The sequence below is a fragment of the Castor canadensis genome, chromosome 4 (assembly GCF_047511655.1).
Source record: "Castor canadensis chromosome 4, mCasCan1.hap1v2, whole genome shotgun sequence".
Taxonomy (NCBI): Eukaryota; Metazoa; Chordata; class Mammalia; order Rodentia; family Castoridae; genus Castor; species Castor canadensis.
Window position 1 is genome coordinate 184,874,333 of NC_133389.1, and position 21,542 is coordinate 184,895,874.

Consider the following 21,542-nt stretch of genomic DNA (forward strand, 5'->3'; position numbering starts at 1 on the left):
GATTGTTCCAGGCTATCGTGGCCGGCGGGTGAGGCTGAGGCTCCAGGTGACTGGGACCCTCCACCACTGACTCTCCTGAGTAGCGTCATTGTAAAACTTTTGTCCCAAGCAGATCAAGTCCCCTTCTGGGCTAGAGAATTGGCCTTTTGGATGGGAGATACAGTAATTCCCAATTACAGAGGTTTGTAGGAGCCATGGCTGGGGGAGTGGTTTCATTAAAGGGCTCTTGTGAGTTTAACTCCTTCGCCTCCCATGGCCAGTGGTCTCTCATATTTGTTAATAACACATCCAGAGTCACTACTGCATATCCAGCAAAACGTGTGTTTTTTTTTGGACAAAGCTGTTGCCATCTGTGAAATACTCAATGTCTGGATGACTAATGGGCTGGTTGATCAAGCCTGGCTGGCTGAAAAATACCTCATCCATAACCTCTAAACAGTCATGCTCCATGGGGCCTGAATTACCCATAATGGGGGGCTGGGTTTAGAGTCTTAACAACCTCTAGCTGGACACGCGGGTTTTTACACAGCATGCTTTGATATTTGACCATTCAGGGGTTTGTTAACCAATAATTTTCTTTATATTCCACAAGAGTCAAAACAGTGTGGGGAACTCGGACTGTAAGTTTTTGTCTTCAAGAAATCTTGGCTGCTTCATCCACCAAGATGACAGTAGCTGCCAGGACACACAGGTAGGACAGCCAGCCTCGGGAAACGGCATCAAGTTGCCTTGATAAATAGGCCACCAGGCGCTGCCAGGAACCTAGCAGCTAGGTCAAAACTCCTACAGCTCCTGGTCTCTCATGTACATATAGGAAGAAGGGCTTTATCATATCTGGCATGCCTAGAGCAGGGGCGTTTGTGAGTGCCCTCTTAATTTTTTTTAAAAGCCTTTTTTGTTTCTCTCCCTATACCATGGGTTCCCACTCTTTCTGCTTTGCAACTTCATAAGGGGTTTTGCCAAGAGAGAGTAATTGGGGATTCAGATCCAGCAGAAACCTGTAGCTCCTAGAAATTCTCCAATCTATATAGTGGCAGATAAGGGGGGGTGGGGTCTCTTCAGGGTCCCCCACTAATATGTGTTTTTTGGCTTTTCACATTTTTCCCTGCACTTGGGAGCTGCTGCCACCCTGACTACATGCTTCCTTTGTTGGGGCTTTAGCCATGTGGGCCAACTTAGGACTGCATCCTGCCAGCAGTCAATATAAGGAAGCTGATCTGGGTGTCCAGGCTCCCCTACAACCACTTCAAAAACTCTATTGATTATGACCTTATCTCATGACCCCTCTGAGGGTCATCCTACACCAAAAGCAGGTCAATCTATGTTACAGAAGGTCCTAAGCGTGTCAGGAGTCAGCTTGACTCTGTAACCTTCATTAAATCCCTTTTTAAAGTTCTAGGTGGGTGTTCTTACTCTGACCTCCTCCCATTCCTCACATTTGCCAGATATCTAGACTGAGACAAAGACAGAAGGGATGAGAGCTGGAGAGGAGGTAAGGAGTCCTCCTGTCTGGCACACAGGGGAAAACAAATAACACCACTTGCTTTGTCTGTCTCCGCAAGGATTTAGGCATTTCTTGGCCATAGTGAGTCCGTATAAGTTCCATACCAGAGGCCCTGTTAGGGTTCACCCTAGATCATATGAGTTCACCACAGACCTCAGATCAGGACTCCACACTCACTTCATAACCAGGCTACATCTCAGGCTCACATTTTCACACACTCTCACACTGCACAGTACTTCCACCCCACTCCCTAACCCTGAAAGACATGGTTTTACCCCCAAAAAGGCAGTTACTAGGGTGCCTTTTGAGAGTTGACCAGACTCCCCATTCTGCCTCCTGAGGCAAGCTTGAATTTGAACTTCTGTTCTTGCCAGTCTGATGAGCGGGGCTCCCAGGTTGGTTCCTGAGCCTTTCAGTTTCCTTTGTGCAACTGGAGCTCACCTCCTCAGCTTGCTGGGAGAGAGGCTCCCTCCCCTGGATCAACGTGGTCAGGTGGCACCTGCCAGGGGGAGCCCCACCCCAGCAGACTGGGGACACTGAACCAGTGACAAGGAGATGAAAACACCACCCTCCAAATCCCAGACAAATCCCCAGAAATGTTGTAGGAGGGCTCAGACAGAGACTGAGAGGGCACCAAAGCTTTCAGGAAGCAAGCTTATTAAGCAACCTGGCAGCAACTCAGCAGACTCATGTCCAAAGGCTGAGCACCAATTCCTATGCCTCATCAGGTTCCATCGTGCATCCAAGGCCTGCACCCCAACTCACTGGGAGGATGCACCCCTCCTCTAGAGCAAACTGTCCATTGGTACCTGGTGGGATTGCCTCCCAATGGTCGGGGGGACACAACCCAGCAACAAGGGAGGTGACAAATCACCATCTCCACAATCCCAGATGAATCCCCAAGAAATGTTGCAGGAATCTCACGCTGAGACAGTTTAGTAGGAAGCAACATTTAATTGTGCCAGCACAATTAAAAAGGCTGAGTCCCGAGAACAAAGGGATCTCACCTTATATATCCTTGCAAGCGGGTTACAGAAGCAAAAAGCAAACCTCAACCCACTTGTGGCTGCATGTGACTTTATTGGCTATTTCATTCCCCGAGTGCTATGTGACCTTCTGCCTCCTAAAGGCATGACCTTCTTCATGTTTCAATTCTTTAAGTTTTATCTCTCTGCTATGCCACCTTTACCCCTGCTACATTATCAGAACACAAACTTGTCTGTTTCTTTTTTGGTCCCCTTCCCTGCTACAATGGGAGGAGTGGGGGACAAAGGAGAATGATGGAGGGGTAAATTCAACTATGATATATTGTAAGAACTTTTGTAAATGTCACACTATGCCCCCAGTACAACAATAATATTTTTTTAAAAGAAGAAAGGCCAATTGTGCATGTCTTTGTGGGTCCCCAAAGCCACCTTATAGTCTTTGATTTGCTAGGAAGGGGCAAATCAAAGGACTTGGCATAGTCACATGATTCACAGTCAGGACTCATCACAAGGAAAAAGAACAAAACAGAGAGAGGAGACACAGCACAGAACCCAGAGGAAACCAGGTGGCAATCCCTCTGAGCAAGCATCTGCTCATAGTCTGTCTGTCCTCATAAAATTCCTGGGCTGCAAGGCAGATTCCAGCCCAGAGGGGATAAGATGGATCTGATTGGCTTGCCCTCCCATCTCCTCCAACAAAGTCCACCCATATGCTCTGCTCAGGAAAACAAGTGCTGGAGCCCCACTGAGCGTTAGATCTGGAGGGCTGTTGGGACAAGACCGGTGTTCCCAGGAATCAGCCACACTGGGTGGTTCCAGACCTTTCCATAAGGAGCTGAGGTGGTCCCCAGGTGGGGCCAGGGCACCTGCCTGGTTACTCAGCCACTGTCAACCTAGTGAGCAGCCGCGGGGCGCTGTGCATTCCTGTAATGGTTTGAGCTTGCTACCATGCCCAGGTGTTTGTGAGGACTTCAAGGGTGTGTTTAGTTATCTACCCCATTTGTGTGCTTTTGCTGACTGGGAGTTTCCAAAGTCTTTGAAGGTATATGAAGAGAAAGAACAAGGAGAGTCTGTAAAGGAAACACTGAAAGTTGTGTGAAATTTTTTTTAGAGTTAAAACTCAGAATCCCCATGCTGGCCGAACAAACGGACACAGGACCTTTCAAGAAAATGCCAGTGAGGTGAGGGTGCTGACACCTCTCCCTTGTAACATTTTGGCAAAAGTGAAAGTCTTATAAACACCAGCTTCATGGCTCAAATAGTTTCTCACGGTACATGGAGGGCACCCAGCCTCCATAAGTTAGGGTGAGACCAGTTAGGATGACACCCAGCAAGCCTGGCGTGGCTCTTCTCGACTCTGCAACAACTCCGGAAGATGGACCATGGCAGGGTGACAGGAAAAGCAAACAGAACTGAGAACCCAGGCAGGGGCTCAGCCCCTTGATCCTGGTCTACATGGCTGCCCTGTCAGAGTGGGCACTGCTTCCCACCACCCACTGAGAACAGGAACAGATATGGAGACGTGATGGTCACCAGGAGCAAGGGGGCAGCTTCCTCGAGCTGGTAACCAGGCCATGGGGCCACAGGGCCATGGGGCCTGGGAACTGGGCCATGGAGCCTGTGCCTCTGGGCGGTGAACAAAGCTTGGCTTCCCAGTCCTGCTCTCTGGAAGCTACCCGGATGCCCTGTGGGTCAGAAAAACAAATGGATATGTGTTTGTATCCCTCTCTCCCTGCCCTAGGCTTCCGGAGGCAGCAACCCTCATCACAAATGGCCCCCACCACATTCCCGTCATGGCTTTGCTTGGTCCTGAATATGGACACAGGCCCCAGACCTTGCATCAGGAGGACACACACACACGTGCACACTCATGTGCACACACACGCACACACACACACCTACACACAAAACGTCCCCAAGCTTTGGGGGACACTAGGTAACTAGGCACAGTGACAAAGCAGCAATTGGGGTGTCATGGGGCCCACACCCCTGAGAGGACAGATGGAGAGCTGTCAACAGGACTGCAGCCCTGCCACAGGGCCCCCAACCCCTCTCTAAGTGTGAACACCACAGTGGCTCCACTGCACAGCTGCATACCCCTGTGTGGACAAAGCTAGGTCAGCGGCAGGAGGCAGTGCTGCCTTGATGATGCAAAATGAAGGACAGCTGTGGGAGAAAATGAGGACCTCAGGCTTGCAGAACAAGCCACCCACATGGCACCCACAGCAGGGCTCAAAACAGCCGACTGGGCCTGCAGGTCCATAGCAGCTGCTGTGGCACCAGTGGATCCTGGAATTTGGAACCTGGAGCACGGGCCCTGCAGCCCCTGTGGTGCTACATACTGAGGGAAAACCCAGCAATATCCCAGCCCTGGGTGTCCAAGGAGCAGGAGGCATAGATTTAGAAAAAGATTTCACTTTCTCTTTATACAAAAAATAGACCCAGTCTCTATTATCAGTAGCTAAAAGTGGCTAACTTGGAGGAGACCAGAAAAGGCAGGCAGGAGGCTCAGAGTCCCCATCAGGCTCTGCGGAACTGGGGAGGCACAGGAGGGGCAGGTCTGGGGCTTCCTGTTGCCTTCTGCTCCTGTACTGTTCTGTACTATGGCTGCCTCGCTGGGTCTCTTCCTTATTGCTGCAAGGTGTGCTCCCTGCATGTGTCTGTCTCTGTGCCCAAGTGTCCCTTTCATAATGACCCCCATCTTGGGGTTAGCCCACCCTAATCCAGAATGGCCCATTTTACCTTGAACACATACGTAAAGACCCAAGTATCAGGGGTCAGAACAAGAACACATATTTTAGGGGACTCGATCCAACCTAAAACAACCGTAATCACCAAGACCCATGCGGGTGGTGCAGTTCTTGGGCCTATGGTGGTATTTACAGCATCTAGGATGCTGGCTTTGGTGCAAGCACAGGAGGACACAGATGGCAAATCTGCTTGCTACCTGCCTCGTAACTTCCTCACTGGCAATTCTATCTTCCAGGTTGGAGTCTATGTCACTTCTGAGAAGAGAGTAATGGGCAGTCCTGCATGAGGATGACTTACAAAGGGTCCAGGGGGATGAGACAAGACCCAGTGACCCAGAAGATTTGTTACCTATAGTCTCCTCCTCAGTCACCTCTGTTTTATAAATGAGGACCCTGGGTCCGAGTGAGACAAGCAGCTTCCCAGACTACAGGGCTGAAATGAGCCTATGTACCCTAACCCACATGGCCACCTCCAAGAAATGGCCAGACCCGCCCCCCCCAGCCCCACACGGAGGCTCTGTTCATAGCCCCTGGGGTGGGAGCTCTGGAGGGTCCCAAAGAGAAGGCCAACGATCCTCTATTCTAGGAATTCAGAGTGGACAGTAGGAGGGCTGTGCCACACCCATGAAGACTTGCCTCAGCCAGGTAGGACCATGTTGAAAAGCACCAGAAGCCACCTGGAGTATCCTTGATGTCCCAGCTCCTGAGTCTTCCAGAGTTTGGGGGCTGTGACTAGACTCCAAGAGAAGACTCACCCCTTGTCCAGGAAGGGACACCTTGGACTGGCGGGGGAGAGAAAAGAGTGGGCAGCACAATAGGGGGACAGGACCTGGGTGGGAGACTTGGGTCATTGTTCTGAACCCAGATTTGCCAGAGGACTTAAAATGTCCCTTTTCTTCCCAGGCCTGGGCAGACAGAGCACCACCCAGTGCAATGCCTTGGAGACACAGGTGTGGGTGAGAGGGCAACCTGGGGTTCAGGTGTGTCAGGACCTGTGTAAGGAGGCAATGGCAGGGCCAGAGGGTGCTGAAAAAGTCCAGATCTGGGCAACCTGTGCAGCTGTAAGGCCTCAGGCAAGGGTGTGAGGACCAGCTGGGCAATGGCTATGCACACCCCAAGGTCATTCCCTCACTGGGGTTTAAAAGTCAGACCCTCTGAGGGGAGGGAAGAAGGGGTTTCCAGGCCTCTGCCTCTCAGGGGAAGTCACAAGTCCAGGTGGCAGTCCTAGGAAGAGCTCCAGAGGACACAATCACTTCATGGTAATCTTTCACCTTTTTTCAGGGAAAAGGTCAGGGTTTGTTAAAAGTCAGTGCCTTGGTGACTCAGGAATTCCCCCTAGGTAGCCTGAGTTTCATTAATTTCCCAGAAAATCTCGTAGTTTAGGTTTTGATGATTCTCAAGTTGAATTTTAAGTTGATATTAAATAGAACCTATTCACAGAAAACCTGGGTTTGTTTGCTCAATGTTTGTTAAAGTCACATGTGTCACCTATTGAGAAAATGCAAATAGCAGTGGACTTGGTTTTGGGATATGGGGGGGGAGCAACCCTGGTCCATCCTTGACCGAGGTCCTGCTGTGCTACAAGCCATGTTTAACTTCAAATGTCAGGGACATGAACTTATGAAAGTTCTTCCACGCATCTCTTTACACCTTGATAAACTCACCCAGGGTGATGTCCCTGCTGCCACGGGTACAGGTGCAGGAGCCAGAAAGAGTTGTGTGCATGGTCTGACCAAGGAGCCACAGCACAGGACATTTGGTACAGCCCAGCAGCCTCTCCAGCTAACCACACTGTGACATTCCACAGTGACACAGCATCTGAACAGGTAAAGGGACAGGGCCCCAAGAGGCCCTTAGAATCCCAACACAGTGTGCTCACTATTGTCACAGCTGCTTTGTTCCTATGGACGCATACAATGTGCCCAATTTGTCATTCATTGCAAATGTAAAGATCGCAAGTTTGGGCCCTGTTTTCTGCAGTCTGCTCAGTGCCTGGCCTACAGGAAGTGCTGGAGAAGAGCAGCCTCAGAATTTCTCTGTTATGTGCTGTGGCGTGCAGGTCAGCATCCCTCGGGCCCTGACATGCTCCCTGAGACTCCTGAGTCAGGACTTGACTGCCCTTTGTAGAGAAGAGGCCCAGGTGTCCAGTCCTGCTCCCTTGTGCCTGGACTCCTGTCCTTACACTGGCTGGCTCTCCCATACTGGACGTGGGCATTCACACTTCAGTACCTTGTGTCCTGGGTGCCAGGCACAGAAGAGGAAAGTTTAACCAGCGAGGCTGAAGAAGGGCACGGTGGTTTAATGAACAGGGTTATGAAGTTGGCCTGTGACATCCCTCACCTCACATAAAACGAGCACCGGGGACCAGGGTGTCTGGTCAGGAGCTGCTCAGGGCATCTGGTTCTTCATGATCCTCACCAGGCAGAGACCACCTTCTGCTCTGCAGATCCTGATCTGCAGGGGGCACCTGGGATCTGGATGCCGCTGAGGCAAAGCTGCACGTCACACAGCTGGTCTAGCAGCCCAAAGGAGTCCTGCCCCTCCAGCTGAGGCTGCGGGTTTGAGCAAATCCCCCCTTTCACTGGGACTTGCTGGCTATCGGGGGACAGTGAACTCATTGGCTGCTGGTGACCACCTCTGGCCTGGATGTCAAGACAGGAGGGTTTACCCTAGATCTTAAAGGTGCCTATTGGAAATGTCAATGGGACAAGCAGCTGGCAGGAGAAGTGAGGGCCCTTGTGTTAGAGCAGACGACATCCTCCTCTGCACAGAGTACCCCGGAGTGGTACAACAATCTGCCGTAACAAGAAAAGCTCCAAATCCACAGGCCAGAGTGACCGTCTTCATCATTTCTTATCGATCACCATAAAACCAGAGGTTAAATTTAAAAAGGAAACAAGTCATGGCATGGAGTAGCAGGGAGTGAATCTGTCTGGAGAACTAAGGCCCCTGGGGGGCCACCCTGCTGCCCAGATCCTGATCTGGACCTGACACCCACCCTCATCTGACAGCTGCTGGCCCAGGCACATCTCCTGGATGTTCTCAGTTCCTGCTTGACTAGTTGGCTACAGGATGCATCTTCTACCTTGACTTGGAGGCTGGAACTGCCTGGCTCAGGTGACCCAGGTGGCCTCTATCTCCTGGGAGACAGAGGTCATTACCTGCCCTGACATTTGCTGTTGGCAGTGTTGACCTCCCAATCAGCTTGGGGCCTGAGGTGACGCCCTCACTGGTTGCAACAGCTCAGCTCCTGGCTGTTGTCAGCCCAGGTGAACCTGCCCTCCACCCTGAGTGATGTGCTCCTCCCTAGCTCTCGGTGAGATGCACCCACCCTCAGGCGGACCCCTACTTTCTGTGCCTCCCATGTGCCACACTGGGCACAGAGGATTGCATGGGGGAGGAGGGTGTTGATCCTGCCAAGAAGGGCCAGTGGCAAACAGATGGTACACATGCCCTCACAGAGAAGTGTCCTTGTCAGGATGAAGGGCATCCAAAGACATCTGAACCTTCAACAGTTAGGACATCTCCCAAGAGTCTGAGATGGGACAGAGCAAAGAAAGGGACAAGGGTTTTTGGCAGAGGGAACTCTGTGTGTTTGTTAGGTGGGTGCAGGGGGTGTACCTGAGGGGAGCACATCAACAGAGCCCCAAGGAGCTGGTGAAGGATAAGTGTCCAGGAACGCGGTGGTATTTGGGCTTGGAGGAGCCCAGAGAGGACAGGGCAGGAGCTGAGCCGAGGTGTGCTGTGCTGTGCTCTCCCTTGGGGAGCCAAGGCCCAGCTTACAGGTTCCAGGAGGGTGTATCACCCCAGCCTCAGGGCATGGTGATGGTTTGAGATCAGCTTGGAGTAGAGGAATGGATAACCTGGACTGTGGTGGGTCAGTGCCAGGGCTGGGCAGGGGCTCAGGTTTGGGTAAACTGAGGACACTCTGACCCTGGAGGCCCATAGCCCAGTGCCTGACAAGGCAACCCTGCTCTGCCTACCTGGGAGTATGTCACAAAGTCCAGAGCTACCCCTCAAAGAGGTATCAGATCTACCAACAGGGAGCAGGGAGCCCTGTCAGGTGGCAACTGGGCCCCTGAGCACAGCATGGCAAGTCTGGCTTCAGAGAGCACCATCCACACCCTCACCCGTTTGCTGGGGTCCAGGGGTAGGGGTCTTTCAGGTTGGGGGCAAATGCAGCTTTTCTGACTTTCAGGGATACAAGCAACTCCTCTGGGGCCCTCAACCGCATAGGGCTCCTTCTCTTTAGGGACCCTCGAAAGAGGTCCCTGCTGACCCAGCAAGCAGAAGCTACTCCCAAGAGAGTTGGGCATTGGCTATGGGTGTAAAACCCAGACTTGAGGGCCTCTGGTACAAGGGAGCATGGCAAATGCTAGTCCTTAAAGGTCAGGCCTAGTGTGGGTGAGTACGTGAGCATGTGAGTGTGTGCGTGAGTGTGCAAGTGTGAGTTTGAATGTCTGTGTATAAGTGAGTATGTGTGTATAGAAGATAATGTGAGAGTGAGTGTGTATGAGTTAGTGTAAGAGTGTGAGAATTAATGCATGTATGCTAGTGTGACTTATGGTGTTGTGTGAGTGTGACTTACTGTGTGTGAGAGTGGGGTCTCCACACAGCACAGCACATGTATATTTGCTAAACTGAGCCTGTCCATCAGTTAAGCCAGGATCAGCAAACTACAGTCCATGGGCCAAATCTGGCCCACACGGCCTGTGTCATGTGTGTGTGTGTGTGTGTGTGTGTGTGTGTGTGTGTGAATAAAGTGTTATTGGAATCCAGCTACCCCACTAGCTGCTCTCAGACTCCCACAGAGCTGAGTGGTTGCAGCTATATGGCTGCAAGCCAGAAGTATTTCTCACTGACCCCTTAAGAAACAATTTTAGACCCCTGGCTCAGCAGGGTCTGCAGGCAGGGCTGGGTATCCTGAGGTTGAGAGGGACAAAGGGAGTGGGAGAGATCAAGTGGGTAGTTCCACACTGTTTTTCTTTGACTGGACTCAAGAAGCTCCCTTCCCCCAGCTGAGGGTTCAACACACCAACCGTCCATCCAGATAGCTGGACAAACATTGATCAGGGTTTAAAAAACCTGAGGGCAGGGAGGGGCCCATCGGCTAGGCCTGGCTTCTGAGTCCAGCGCAGGGCCAGCTGGGAAATGTTCAGGGCACTGGCCAAGGCCAGTGTGGCCCTGGGCCCCAGAGCGGCAGGTTGGGTACGGACCATGGCTTCCCACCAGCTACTGGTACACCCCCCAGAGACCCTGCGAAAGCCCCTCTCTGTACCCAACAGGCTTCTGCTAGGGCCTGGCCCCTCCAACTTGGCTCCGAGAGTCCAGGTGGCCGGTGGTCTGCAAATGATTGGTCACATGCACGAGGAGATGTTACAGGTGAGCCTCGGTGAGCAGCTGCAGCCACCACTTAGGGTGGTGGTCAGCGCTGAGCTTCCTCCCCACTTGGGAGATAGCTGGGGAGCATGTCTGACCCCTGTGCTTACCATCCAGATCATGGACGAGATCAAGCAAGGCATCCAGTATGTGTTCCAGACCCAGAACCCCCTCACGTTGGTCGTCACAGGCTCAGGACACTGTGCCCTGGAGACGGCCCTGTTCAACCTCCTGGAGCCGGGGGACTCCTTCCTGGTCGGGTCCAATGGCATATGGGGACAGCGAGCTGCAGAGATCGGGGAGCGGATAGGTAAGGGAGAGGGCAGGTGGGGTGTGGCCCTGCTCCATCCTCCCAAGGCCTTCTGGGTAGAAGGTGGCAGCTCTCTCTACTTACCAGGCACTGGCCTGTGCCATCCCGGGCAGGTGCTCATTCTGTGTGGCCTTTCATGCAACCATCTCTCACCAGCCTGCTTTTTCCTCCACGCAGGCTTCAGGTTGCTCATGGGGCCTGGACTCTGAGAGGTGGCAGCACAGTGGGTGGGTGTCCCAACCCCCTGTTCTCCCAGAGTCTGTGACAGCTGCTTCTGGAAAGCCCCTTGTCTGAGCTCTTACAGCCCTTCTGTCACCAAGCATCACTCTGCTCTGTGACAGGACAGGGTTTCAGAGGCTACCCCTCCCCCAGATCTCAGAAACAGCCTCCTTTCTGGAGCTGTGTGCATCCCCGAAATGTGGACGTAGGGACAGTTCTTCCACCAGAGTGAGGTTCTCTGAGGCAGGAGAGTATGGCAAGCTGAGAAATAGACTGTGGCCTTTTGGTACCTCCAACATTGTCTGTTCCACGTAGCCAGGCTATTGGACACCTGGACAGCCCAGGAGGGTCCCCACCCCTCTCCAGTCCCTGTCAGTCCTTATACTTTTTCAAAGGAAACTAGGGCTGGGCAGAAGCTTTGGTGGTCTCTGGCTCTCTCTCTGCCAGGACTCTGGTTGTGGGCCAAAACTCAGAGTGGACATTAGACATCTGGGCTCAGAGGCCCAAGATGTGACCTAGGCAAGTCTCTAACCCTGTGCCACCTTGCAACCCAGCCTGGGCTCTTCCCTGGGGTTTGGATGGGTCCTGGTTCTCCCCCTGCCAGGACTATGTCAACGAGCTATGCATAGAACACAGGTCTTAGACAGAGGTTGCCTGATTCCTGGTACCACCAGCACCAGAGGGACAAGGCCCGCTGTGCCTTCTTGCACTCATTCATACCTTCTTAAGTCACCCTTCAAACATTATGGGCTTTCTGTGAGCTGGCCTTAAACTTGGTGTGGCCTCACCCCTCAGGGGCCCGCCCGCAGTCGGGGAAGGCATTGCTCAGCATGGCTTGTACAGATGCTTGTTTGTTGTCTGTGGTGAGGCTGCAAAGAGCCAGGAATGCCTGAGATGGCAGAGCTCAGGAATGGTGGCCTCAGGAAGGGCACCCTGAAGCTTCAGTTCCAATGCCCTGAGGCCAGGATGGCGATAAGTCTTCGTGAAGAGCAATCCTTACTGACTGTGCTCCATTTCCTCTGTGGGGGGGTGCCAGAGTGGGGCAGTCCTGCCCTCCCAGGGTCCACTGGCCCCAACACTGGCTCTTGCAGTAGGTGGGGGCTGATCACTGTCCACTCCGCCCCTGCCCACAGGAGCCCGTGTACACTCGATGATTAAGGAGGCTGGATGCCACTACACACTTCAGGAGGTGGAAGAGGTACTGGTACACTGGTTCTGGGACTGGGGGGCCAGAGGTGGCAGCCCAGCAGAGTAAGGTCAGAACTGGGAGGCTGAAGCCTACGTTTGGCCCACAGCTCTTCCGGGGACTGGGCATAGGAGGGGCATCCCAATACCTGGAAACAGGTGGGAAGCCTGGTTCTGTCTGGCAGAGAAACTGAGTCAGGAGCCCAGTCATGTGGGCAGGGCCAGCACAGTTGGAGGTAGGAGGCTGGGTCTGGGGGCTAGATAGACAGGATCCATCTCTGACCCTTGGGCCAGTCCAGACCTGTAGACTGTGAGATACAGTGAACTATGCAACAGCCCCGACAGGATGGGCAGGAGGCTGGAGCCAATCCTTCTTGTCCAAATTCTTCTTCTTGAAAAAGACCCCTGCCCAGAGCTGACAAGCCCCCAGCTGCCTGCCCCAACCTCCAGCACACACAGACGGGAAGAGTTGAGGCCTATCCTGCTCCTGCTGCCCAGGACTGACTGGCCCAGAGAAAGGCCCCTGTCAGCTCTGCTTACAACTGTCACCTCTGCCCCTCAGGGCCTGGCTCAGCACAAGCCGGTGTTGCTGTTCCTGACCCACGGGGAGTCATCCAGTGGCGTGATGCAGCCCCTCGATGGCTTTGGAGAGCTGTGCCACAGGTGAGTCTGGCCCCAGGTGGCAACAGTGCCAGGGGCAGAGTAAAGCACAGAGCCTGGCTGCAGTGGCGCTAGTGGCAGAAGGTGGCAGGGTAGCCCAGCTATCCCCCAGTCCCACTTCCCACCCTGCCTCTGTCACATAGCATGGGCATCAGGCCCTTCTCAGGCCCCTCTTGCTCTGGCTGAATCTGGCTGGGCTCTTCCTCTCCGAGAGATCCCAGGGACTGGAGCAGGGTCAGGTGCTCCATGGCTGCCAAGGGGCACTGCTACCTGCTGTCTGCACAACAGGGCCTGCTCTGTCCTCACCCAGAGATGCCCAGATCCAAAGCTGCCCCTCCATTTCCCTCCTACAGCTCTCCCATCCAGTGTAGAGGTTCAGAGGAGGCTCCTCCCAAGAAACAGTGACAGGGCACCTTGTCACCCAGTAGTGTTGTCTGTAGAGCTGACCACAGGACAGGACGGAAAGTCTCCACAACTAGGAGGGGCTCCCACCAGGAGCCTGTCACATGGACTCTGCCCACAAACATAATCTGACTTCAGAAGTTCCAAACCACCCCCTCCCCCGGGCTGATGTGGATGTATCTTGTGTCTTTTATATGGGGGACACTCAGGTGCAGGGGTAATCAGGTGCGTGGGAAGGGAGTGTTCTCCTTGCTGCCCCTGGACTCTGTCCTCTTCCAGTTCTGCACTTCCGGACAGACAGCAGAGCTGAGCAGCTATGGGTAGAGAGAGACCCAAGCGTTTGTGTTACCAGGTCACCGGGGCACACAGGCTCTTGGCACTCAAAGTCCCAGCTGCCCAGACTGACCACTGGGATCCTACAGTGGGTCAGCCTAGGTTGTGACACTCACTGAGGCCCCAGTATTGACACCTGCTCAATCCTGCAGGTTTCAAGGAGCTGAGTCAGAGAGAGAGAGCCACAGGTGTGGGAGAGCCTATCAGCATTCAGGGTGCAGAGGCTCTGTGTGGGAGGCAGAAGTCACTCCTCCTGCTTTCTTGCTGGCCTTCCAAAGGCTTTTAAAGCCCCTCCATGGAAACCCTATCCAGGCTGAGGTCTGAACTCCCCCCACTCAGCTGCCCACACGCCCTGTGCCTCCTCCAGGTACCAGTGCCTGCTCCTGATTGACGCCGTGGCTTCTCTGGGTGGAGTCCCCATCTACATGGACCAGCAAGGTAAGGTGTGGCCCACAGCCCCTGTCAGACCCCGCACACTGGTGAGCCCTGAGAGTACAGAGGTCCTTGCTGGAAGTTTCTGGCTGACAGTGACCAAAGGTCACTCCCAGCCTCTATCTGGGCTTAAGGCCCTGTCTCCATAGGCTTGGGCAATGCCAGCTCCTCGCTGGGTGGATTTAGTTCAGTTTCCATTACTATAATGGAATACCTAAGGAAAAGAGATCGATTTAGTTTGCAGTTTGGGAGGCACAGTGTGATCTCTGGCAAAGTTCCCCAGCTGCATCACCTCTTGGTGGATGGTATCATGGCAGTTTGGGGAGCCGGAGACCAGGGAGAGGCCAGTGCTCTTGTGAGAACCGGCCAGGGTCAATTCCTTCTGAGGACAGTACCCAGTGACCACATCGCTTCACATTAGGCCCCATTTCTTAAGGGTCCCACTACCTCCCCCCACACCACACTGAGGGCCAAGCTCCCAACACATGATCCCTTGGGGACACAGCACATGCACACACAGCACCAGGCAGGACAGGCTCCATGAGTGAATCCACAGCCTGGTGTTTCTGCCGGGCTCTCAGATGGAGGACGGGGTACAGACAGGAGACAGCTCCTCCAGGGGCATTTGGGAGGCTCTCAGGCTGCCGCAGGAGCTGGTGGGAGGATGGGGACAGCCTTTCTATCAGGCTTGGGGAATGGGCCATAGTGCCAGGGGTTGCCCACAGGCTGGGCTGCTCCTCCTTCACAGAGGGAAGAAAAGCTGTGCTGAAAGGTGTGGGCCTGGGGTTAGGGCAGAGAGCAGAGTGGAAATCTGGACCCAGGACTCCCTCCCCACCTCTCTACCTATCAGCACTCTTAGCCCCCCAGATTCAGAATGGGGCCTGGGCTGGGTAGACATCTGTTGGGATGACACTGCTTGGGCAGTGGTGGTGCTCAGCCCATCATAAACACACCCTTCCCTCTTCCCAGGCATCGACGTCTTATATACAGGCTCCCAGAAGGTCCTGAATGGTCAGCCCGGGACCTCCCTCATCTCCTTCAGTGACAAGGCAAAGTGAGTGACCGCAGACCCTGCCTCTGAGCCTGGATACAGAGGGAGTACAGGTGGTCCAAAAAAGGAGGGAAGGAAGGGTACTCGGTCTGGACCTCTCCTTGCCCATCCTGCTGGGCGTTCTGAAGGTCAGAGTCTGTTCCAGGTTCACAGGTCAGGGCCTAGACTTGTGAGCAGGAACAGAGACTGGCATTCTAGAGGTTCTAACTTCACACCAGTGAGTCTGGGGGCCCAGTGCTCAGGCCCCACCCTCCATCACAGCATAGCTTCCAGGAGTTACACAAGAGCTGTACCTCCACTGTATAGTCTCCCTGTCACCTCACAGCCCTGATGTCCAGACTCTGAGCCAGGCTGGATTGGGGTCAGAGGGAGGGTGCAGGTGATGGGAGACAGGTCTCAGCAGGTAGTCACCATTCAGCTGCAACCAGGCCATTGAGATGGTCAGAAATTCTGCACAGGACTCAGGAAGTCAGAGGCCTGCTAAGCTATGGGAGAAGTTGCAGGAAAATCTGAGTCTGCATCTGGTGCTCAGGAGACACCCAGCTGGACATGTCCACCTGAAGAATAGATGTCTAAAGTGTCCCTGCATCTGAGAGGAGAGCAAACTGAAGTCCCTGGCAAGGTGCAGGGTGGATAGCCAGAGTGAGCAGGAAGGAAAGGAGCTGAGCAGAAGAGCGTGAGGAGGGGAGGTGACCACCCAGGGAAGTAGTGTGCAGGGTGTGCAGTGTTGAGCCCCACTGAGGGGCTCATTTCACCCAACCATCCCAAGCCTCAAGAACCCCAGCTCCCTCAACCCTGGGCCCTCAGTTTCCCCTGTCATTCCTTGGGGTGGAGCTGCCAATGCAGCAGACATCCTGTCCTCAAATGAGGGCTCAGCCTCAAGTGAACTGAGGAATGAGGCAGAACCAACATGTGGGAGGGGTCAGGGGAGAGGAAGAGACTAATAGTGGTTGGAGACTTGGATCCCCATATGACAGGGTCTCACCGAGCAGGGCTGGGTGGCCTGAGGAAATCTCAACCCACATGGGCCCACATGGTCCCCTGAGCAAAAATGAGGAGACAGGCCCTTCTAGGGCCCCACCCCACTAATGTCAGTGACACAGGACAGCCACAAAGGCTGAGGCGGGCACTCAGGTTTGTTTCTCCTGCCCAGACACAAGGTCTACACTCGGAAGACAAAGCCCTTCTCCTTCTACATGGACCTCACATGGCTGGCCAACTTCTGGGGCTGCGACGAGAAGCCCAGGATGTGAGAGCAGGCAGGGATAGGGAACGGGGCTGGGGGGTGGCCTCTCCCACACCTGGCCTCATGCATTAGGCTCAGCATCCCTTGCTTCTGTGCCCCCATACCCCAGTGGGAGTCCCAGGACTCCCTGTGCTGGTCATCAAGTACTGTCCAACCCAGGCCCCATTTGTCACCTGGCCTAGAAGCCTGGGTCACAGAAGAACCCCCACTGCCCTTTCCACAGGCCTATCCTGTCTTGGGGTCTTTGTGTAGTAAGAGGGCCTTACTACACCTTCCCATTCCCAGGCCTCAGTCTCACTCGCTCCCAGTAAGAGAAAGTTACCTGGGACTCAGTAAGGCAAACTTGGCCACAATTCCAAAGCACTGTGTATCACACTTGGGAAATGATACCAGGAAGTGTGTGCCCTAGCCTAGTGGCACAAGTTGACCAGTGCTGGCTTCTCAGGAACTGGAGTACTGGGGGCCTCCATGAAGAGGCAGCAGCTTTTTCCATGCCTCTCCCCTTGCAAAGCTGCCAGGCCCCATTTGGACCCTCCCCCCTTACCAAAGGAGCTGCCCTTTCAGCTCTGGGCCTATGATCCTGAAACAGGACAGTGCCCCTAGGAATGGGCTAGCCACTGACAGAGAGCCTGGACTGCTGGGGTGCGACATCAGTTACTGACCCAAATCACTACCCATGGCACTGGACCAAGCCTCTTTCTTTCTAACAGGTACCATCATACCACACCTGTTGTCAGCTTGTACAGCCTGAGGGAGAGCCTGGCACTCATGGTGGAGCAGGTGAGGGGACAGGCCCTCAGCTCCCAGATCCTGTGTTATAGACAAGGGTGCCTCTGGGAGGTCACCTTCCCTGCAATCCCTCAAGCTAGCGAAGGAGGACAAAAAGGTTCCTAAGATGGCAAGTCAGGTTGGTTTGCAGATGGGCCTAGCCTGCAGGAAAGACAGGCTGTGGTGTAGCAGGGAGAAGGGGCCTTGCCTGAGAGCAGCTGGCAGAGGGAGGGCCAGCAACTGTGGTGAGCCAGGAAGACAGAGCCAGGTGAAGATGCAGATATGGAGCAGGTGCTTCTTCCAGCTCTTCAGTTGGAAGAGCATGAGTAGGTTTGAGAAAGGGACGTGTGGGAGGAGGGAAGGCCACGGGGCTGGGTATGCAGTCCTTGGTTGCACTTGTCGTAATCCTTGTCACTCTAACAGAATACCACAGACTGAATAATTTATAACTAACAGAAATGAATTTGACGCCTGGCTTTGAAGGCTAAGAGGTTCAAGCTCAAGGAGCCATCTTGTGAGGGCCTTGTTGCTTCGTTCTTCATAGCAAATCTGGAGGTAGCACATGGTGTGGGGGGTGGAGAGACAGAGACAGCAAGAGAGACCTAGAGACAGCAAGAAAGAACCAACTTGGCTTTCATTACAAACTACTCCCACAGTCAGGCACTGGCCACCACCACCTGGAGCCCGCTCTTCACACTGCTGTGCAGGCGGTATCTTCCACACAAGCCCTGGGGAAGTAGTCAGCCATGGCAGTCCTTGCACAAATCAGGAAGTGTTGGCACACTCAGGCATGTGCTGTTCCTGGGGCCAGCAGGAGCCAGGCCATGGTATCTGTGTATGGCCAGGGTGGTGGTTGTGTCCAGTGAAAAATCTGCTCTCAGGACATAGGAAGTCAAGTGTGACCAAGGTCTTGAGCAGGACACAGAAGAGGAAATTCAGCCACCTTCCTCTGGGTCCTAACATTACCTAGGGGCTGTTGGCTAGCTACAGAGCCCAAGAAGGCTCTGGGCTCCTGGGTTGTGACTACCATGTTTCCCCTCGCAGTCACTCATCAACCCATCACCTGAGAGCTTGGTTAGAAACAAGGCTTCCTGTGAGCCTGATGGTCACCCATGCCCTGGCCGGCTGTGCATGCCCCTAAGCAGAAAGCGTCAGAGTCTGGACTGGGAAGGGCAAGAAGAGAAGGGGAGGGTTCACAGGAGAGGGGACGTACCTCCGGGACTGTGGGGATGGTGTGCTGAGGATGTGGTAGTAATCAGTGAAGAGTAGCTGCTAATGGGAAAGACAGGGCCTGGGGGCCAGGGATAGGGAAGCTAGTTCCTGGAGGTCAGGGGACATGGCACTGGGAGGTCCAGCATCAGTAAATCACCACTCACAGGCAGAGGAGGCCCAGTTCTGACTGCCAACCCCATGTAGCCAGCTGCTCCCCCCTTCCTTGGGAGGAACGCGCCCTCACCTGCCTCCCCAGGGGCCACTGGGCTCCCATGACAGCCTGCCTCCCTCCCTCCCAGACCATTACCTGCCCCAAACAGGCCCAGTCCAGAGTCTGCTTGGGCCCCAAATAGGGTCTCCAGGAGGTGGTGTCCCAGCCTGAAGTGGCCCCCACCACAGCCATCTTCAGAGATGGATGGGGACCCACCCTGCCCAGCCTAGTCAGTGCCCCCACTGTCTCCCCACAGGGCCTGGAAAATTGCTGGCAGCAACACCGCGAGGCCGCAGCATATCTACATGGGCGCCTGCAGGAGCTGGGCCTAAAGCTTTTTGTGAAGGACCCGGTAAGGAGGCCCAGGGGTTAGGGAATCAGCTGAGTGAGTCAGGCTCCCTGGAGCCCAGTGCGGGGGTAAGGACTGGTGAGACAAAGCTGGTGGTCCGAGTGGAAACTGGGCCTCCCCCAAGGTGCATGCAACCTGCCCAGGGAGAGACTCAGGCTGCTGGGAGTCTCCAGGTGTCTATGATGCTCTGCCTTAGGACTCCTGCAGGCAGCTACTGGTAGGATGACACCTGCTGTCCTCCAGCCCCTTCTCTGGAGCTTGAAATTAGTGCAGCCCAGGCAGCCCAGGCAGATGTCTTGGGCAAGAACTGTTGTGACAGGCACTTAGGGCACCTGGCCCATGTGGCTGAGCCTGCCACTTCCTGCAGGCAATCCGGCTGCCGACAATCACGACTGTGACTGTGCCTCCTGGCTACAACTGGAGAGACATCACCAACTACTTGCTAGATCACTTCAGCATCGAGGTCACGGGTGGCCTTGGGCCCACTCTGGGGAAGGTGAGTCTCCTGGGCCAGGGCACTGATGCTGAGACACTAGAAGACTCACCACCACACTGAGCACTGCTGAGCACCCAATCTGTGTCAGTTCTGGGGTGGGGCAGGGCAGGACAGCAGGGCCATCCCAAAAGGAACAAACTTCCCCTAAAGGGGACCTGTGCAAGCAGGGATTCAGGCAGGGTTCTCTCCAGCTCCCTCTACCCTACATGGTGAGGCCACCAGTGTGGTCCTTCCAGTTCTACTCAGAATATCCCTCCTTCCCTCTGAAAGGACCTGGAAACCCTGGACTGGGTTCAGCTGACTCTGCAGAGTCAGCTATGCTAAGTGGCCTTCTCTGACCGCTCCCTGGACTCTCTTCTCTAGCTCTGTGTGTCCAGCCCCTGTGTAGCCTGGACAAAGCTCTTGGCTTCCTTCCTGCATGCTGAGGGGTGAGCCCATCCTGGCTCTGATCAGCCCTCAGTCAGGTCTGGGGGCCTTAGACAGAGGCTGACATCTGGCCTGGCTTATGCCCACCAGGTGCTGCGGATTGGTCTTCTGGGCTGCAATGCCACCCGAGAGAATGTGGACCGCCTGATAGAGGCCCTGAGACAGGCTCTGCAGCACTGTCCCCAGAACAAGCTGTGACCACCATCCACCCACCACACACATTCTACTGAAGGGTTGGGGATGCAGCAGGAGCCAACAGACTGGTACAAGATCACTGGACCTGGTGACAGGAAAGCTGGGGGCCCCACCAGACAAGGCAAGCAGGGGACAGGGTAGGGTAGCTTCCCCAGCCTCACATGTGGGACCTCCTAGAAACAGGATCCACAGTGCCTTCCAAAGGAGCCAAAGTCCCTGCAGGCCACTGGCCTCTGAGAAAATTCAGTGAATCACTGGCCAGACTTCTCCTCTCACTGTGTGAGGCCAGCTGGAGCAGAGTCTCAACAGAGAGACTTCTGCTGCTTGCACTGCCCAAGTTTGGCCCTTCAAGGGGCACTCCTCATCCTGGAGCCTGTGAGCAGATCCTTCCCTGGGACTGTTCCCAAATGTTGCACCCCAAGAAACATCCTCACATGCAACCTGTAGTTGAACCCACAGGAAGTCCCATTCATACAGACAAGAACACGCATGAGCACACGAACAAGACCAAGGCCTACACCCTTAGCCCTGCAGCCTACACTTGTACTTGAATTCTGGTCTTCGTGTCTGCTTTGCAGCTACCCACATGGCCCTTAAGTATGCAGCTGAGGTGGCCTCTAGCCCCCAGTTCACCCTCTGCTGGGTCTCTGAGGCCTTTGATCCCCACCTCTCCTCTGGGAAGCTTTCCACCAGGCTGGTCTCTTGATCTACACAGCACCAGGTTGTGCACAGGGCAGCCACAGCCACAGCTGCACTTCTAGATCCTGCCTCTAAGAACCCCAGGAAGAAGGCCAGGCAGAGTCTCCTTCTTGTCAAGGTGGCACACAGCACTAAGGCAGGGGGGACAGGCTTTGTCCCTATCCCTGGCTGACAGAGGCTGCTGCCTCGTGGACTCACAGTGACCAGAAGAGACAGACCTGAATGTCACACAGACATGATCACAGCAGAGCTGTGATCTATGCCAGATGGAGAACCCAGGAGCAGGGAGAAGGCTCTCAGAGAGGAGCCTGGAAAACAGGGGGCCAGAACACTCAGGGCCATGTGGCCACATTGAGTCCGGCCTTTGTCCAGAGATCAGCACAGTCTGGATTTGGTTTCCCCAAAAGCAGACACTGAGACCAGAATTCAAGTACAAGTGGTTTGTCTGGAGGGGAATCACCCAGGGGAAGTCCCCTGGCTCAAATCCCTCTGTGGGATTTACACCCTTCAGGTCAGCATTGTGGTATCAGTGGACACAAACATGTTCTGTGCTGCATCTTTATGTCTCCAGGCTTCTCAGACCTTCATACACTCTGTCTGTTTGTCTGTCCTTGTTCCTGACATGACCGCTTCCTGTGAGGACATTACAATCTGTTCCTTTACCTATGGGTGATGGACATCTGAGTTATTTCCAGTTTGAGGCCATTATAAAAGTTGTAAAGAACTTTC

General features: G+C 54.3%; 1 protein-coding gene across 1 annotated transcript; it reads left to right on the forward strand.

The window, feature by feature from the left end:
- Positions 1-10,341: 10,341 nt before the first annotated feature.
- Positions 10,342-21,542, forward strand: Agxt (alanine--glyoxylate aminotransferase). The gene is made up of 11 exons (XM_020183067.2): positions 10,342-10,622; positions 10,737-10,929; positions 12,282-12,346; positions 12,896-12,996; positions 14,096-14,166; positions 15,130-15,214; positions 16,365-16,460; positions 17,168-17,237; positions 18,905-19,000; positions 19,365-19,493; positions 20,010-21,542. Exons 1-11 carry the CDS (start codon positions 10,392-10,394, stop codon positions 20,115-20,117), a joined length of 1,245 nt encoding a protein of 414 aa, XP_020038656.1. The 5' UTR covers positions 10,342-10,391; the 3' UTR covers positions 20,118-21,542.

What these genes read in the sequence shown, in the direction of transcription:
- Agxt (XM_020183067.2), top strand. Translation starts at nt 10,392, where the DNA reads ATGTTCAGGGCACTGGCCAAGGCCAGTGTGGCCCTGGGCCCCAGAGCG. An exon ending in AGAGATCGGGGAGCGGATAG is followed by an intron (nt 10,930 to 12,281) that starts GTAAGGGAGAGG and finishes CCCTGCCCACAG; the next exon opens with GAGCCCGTGTACACTCGATG. An exon ending in AGCTTTTTGTGAAGGACCCG is followed by an intron (nt 19,001 to 19,364) that starts GTAAGGAGGCCC and finishes CACTTCCTGCAG; the next exon opens with GCAATCCGGCTGCCGACAAT.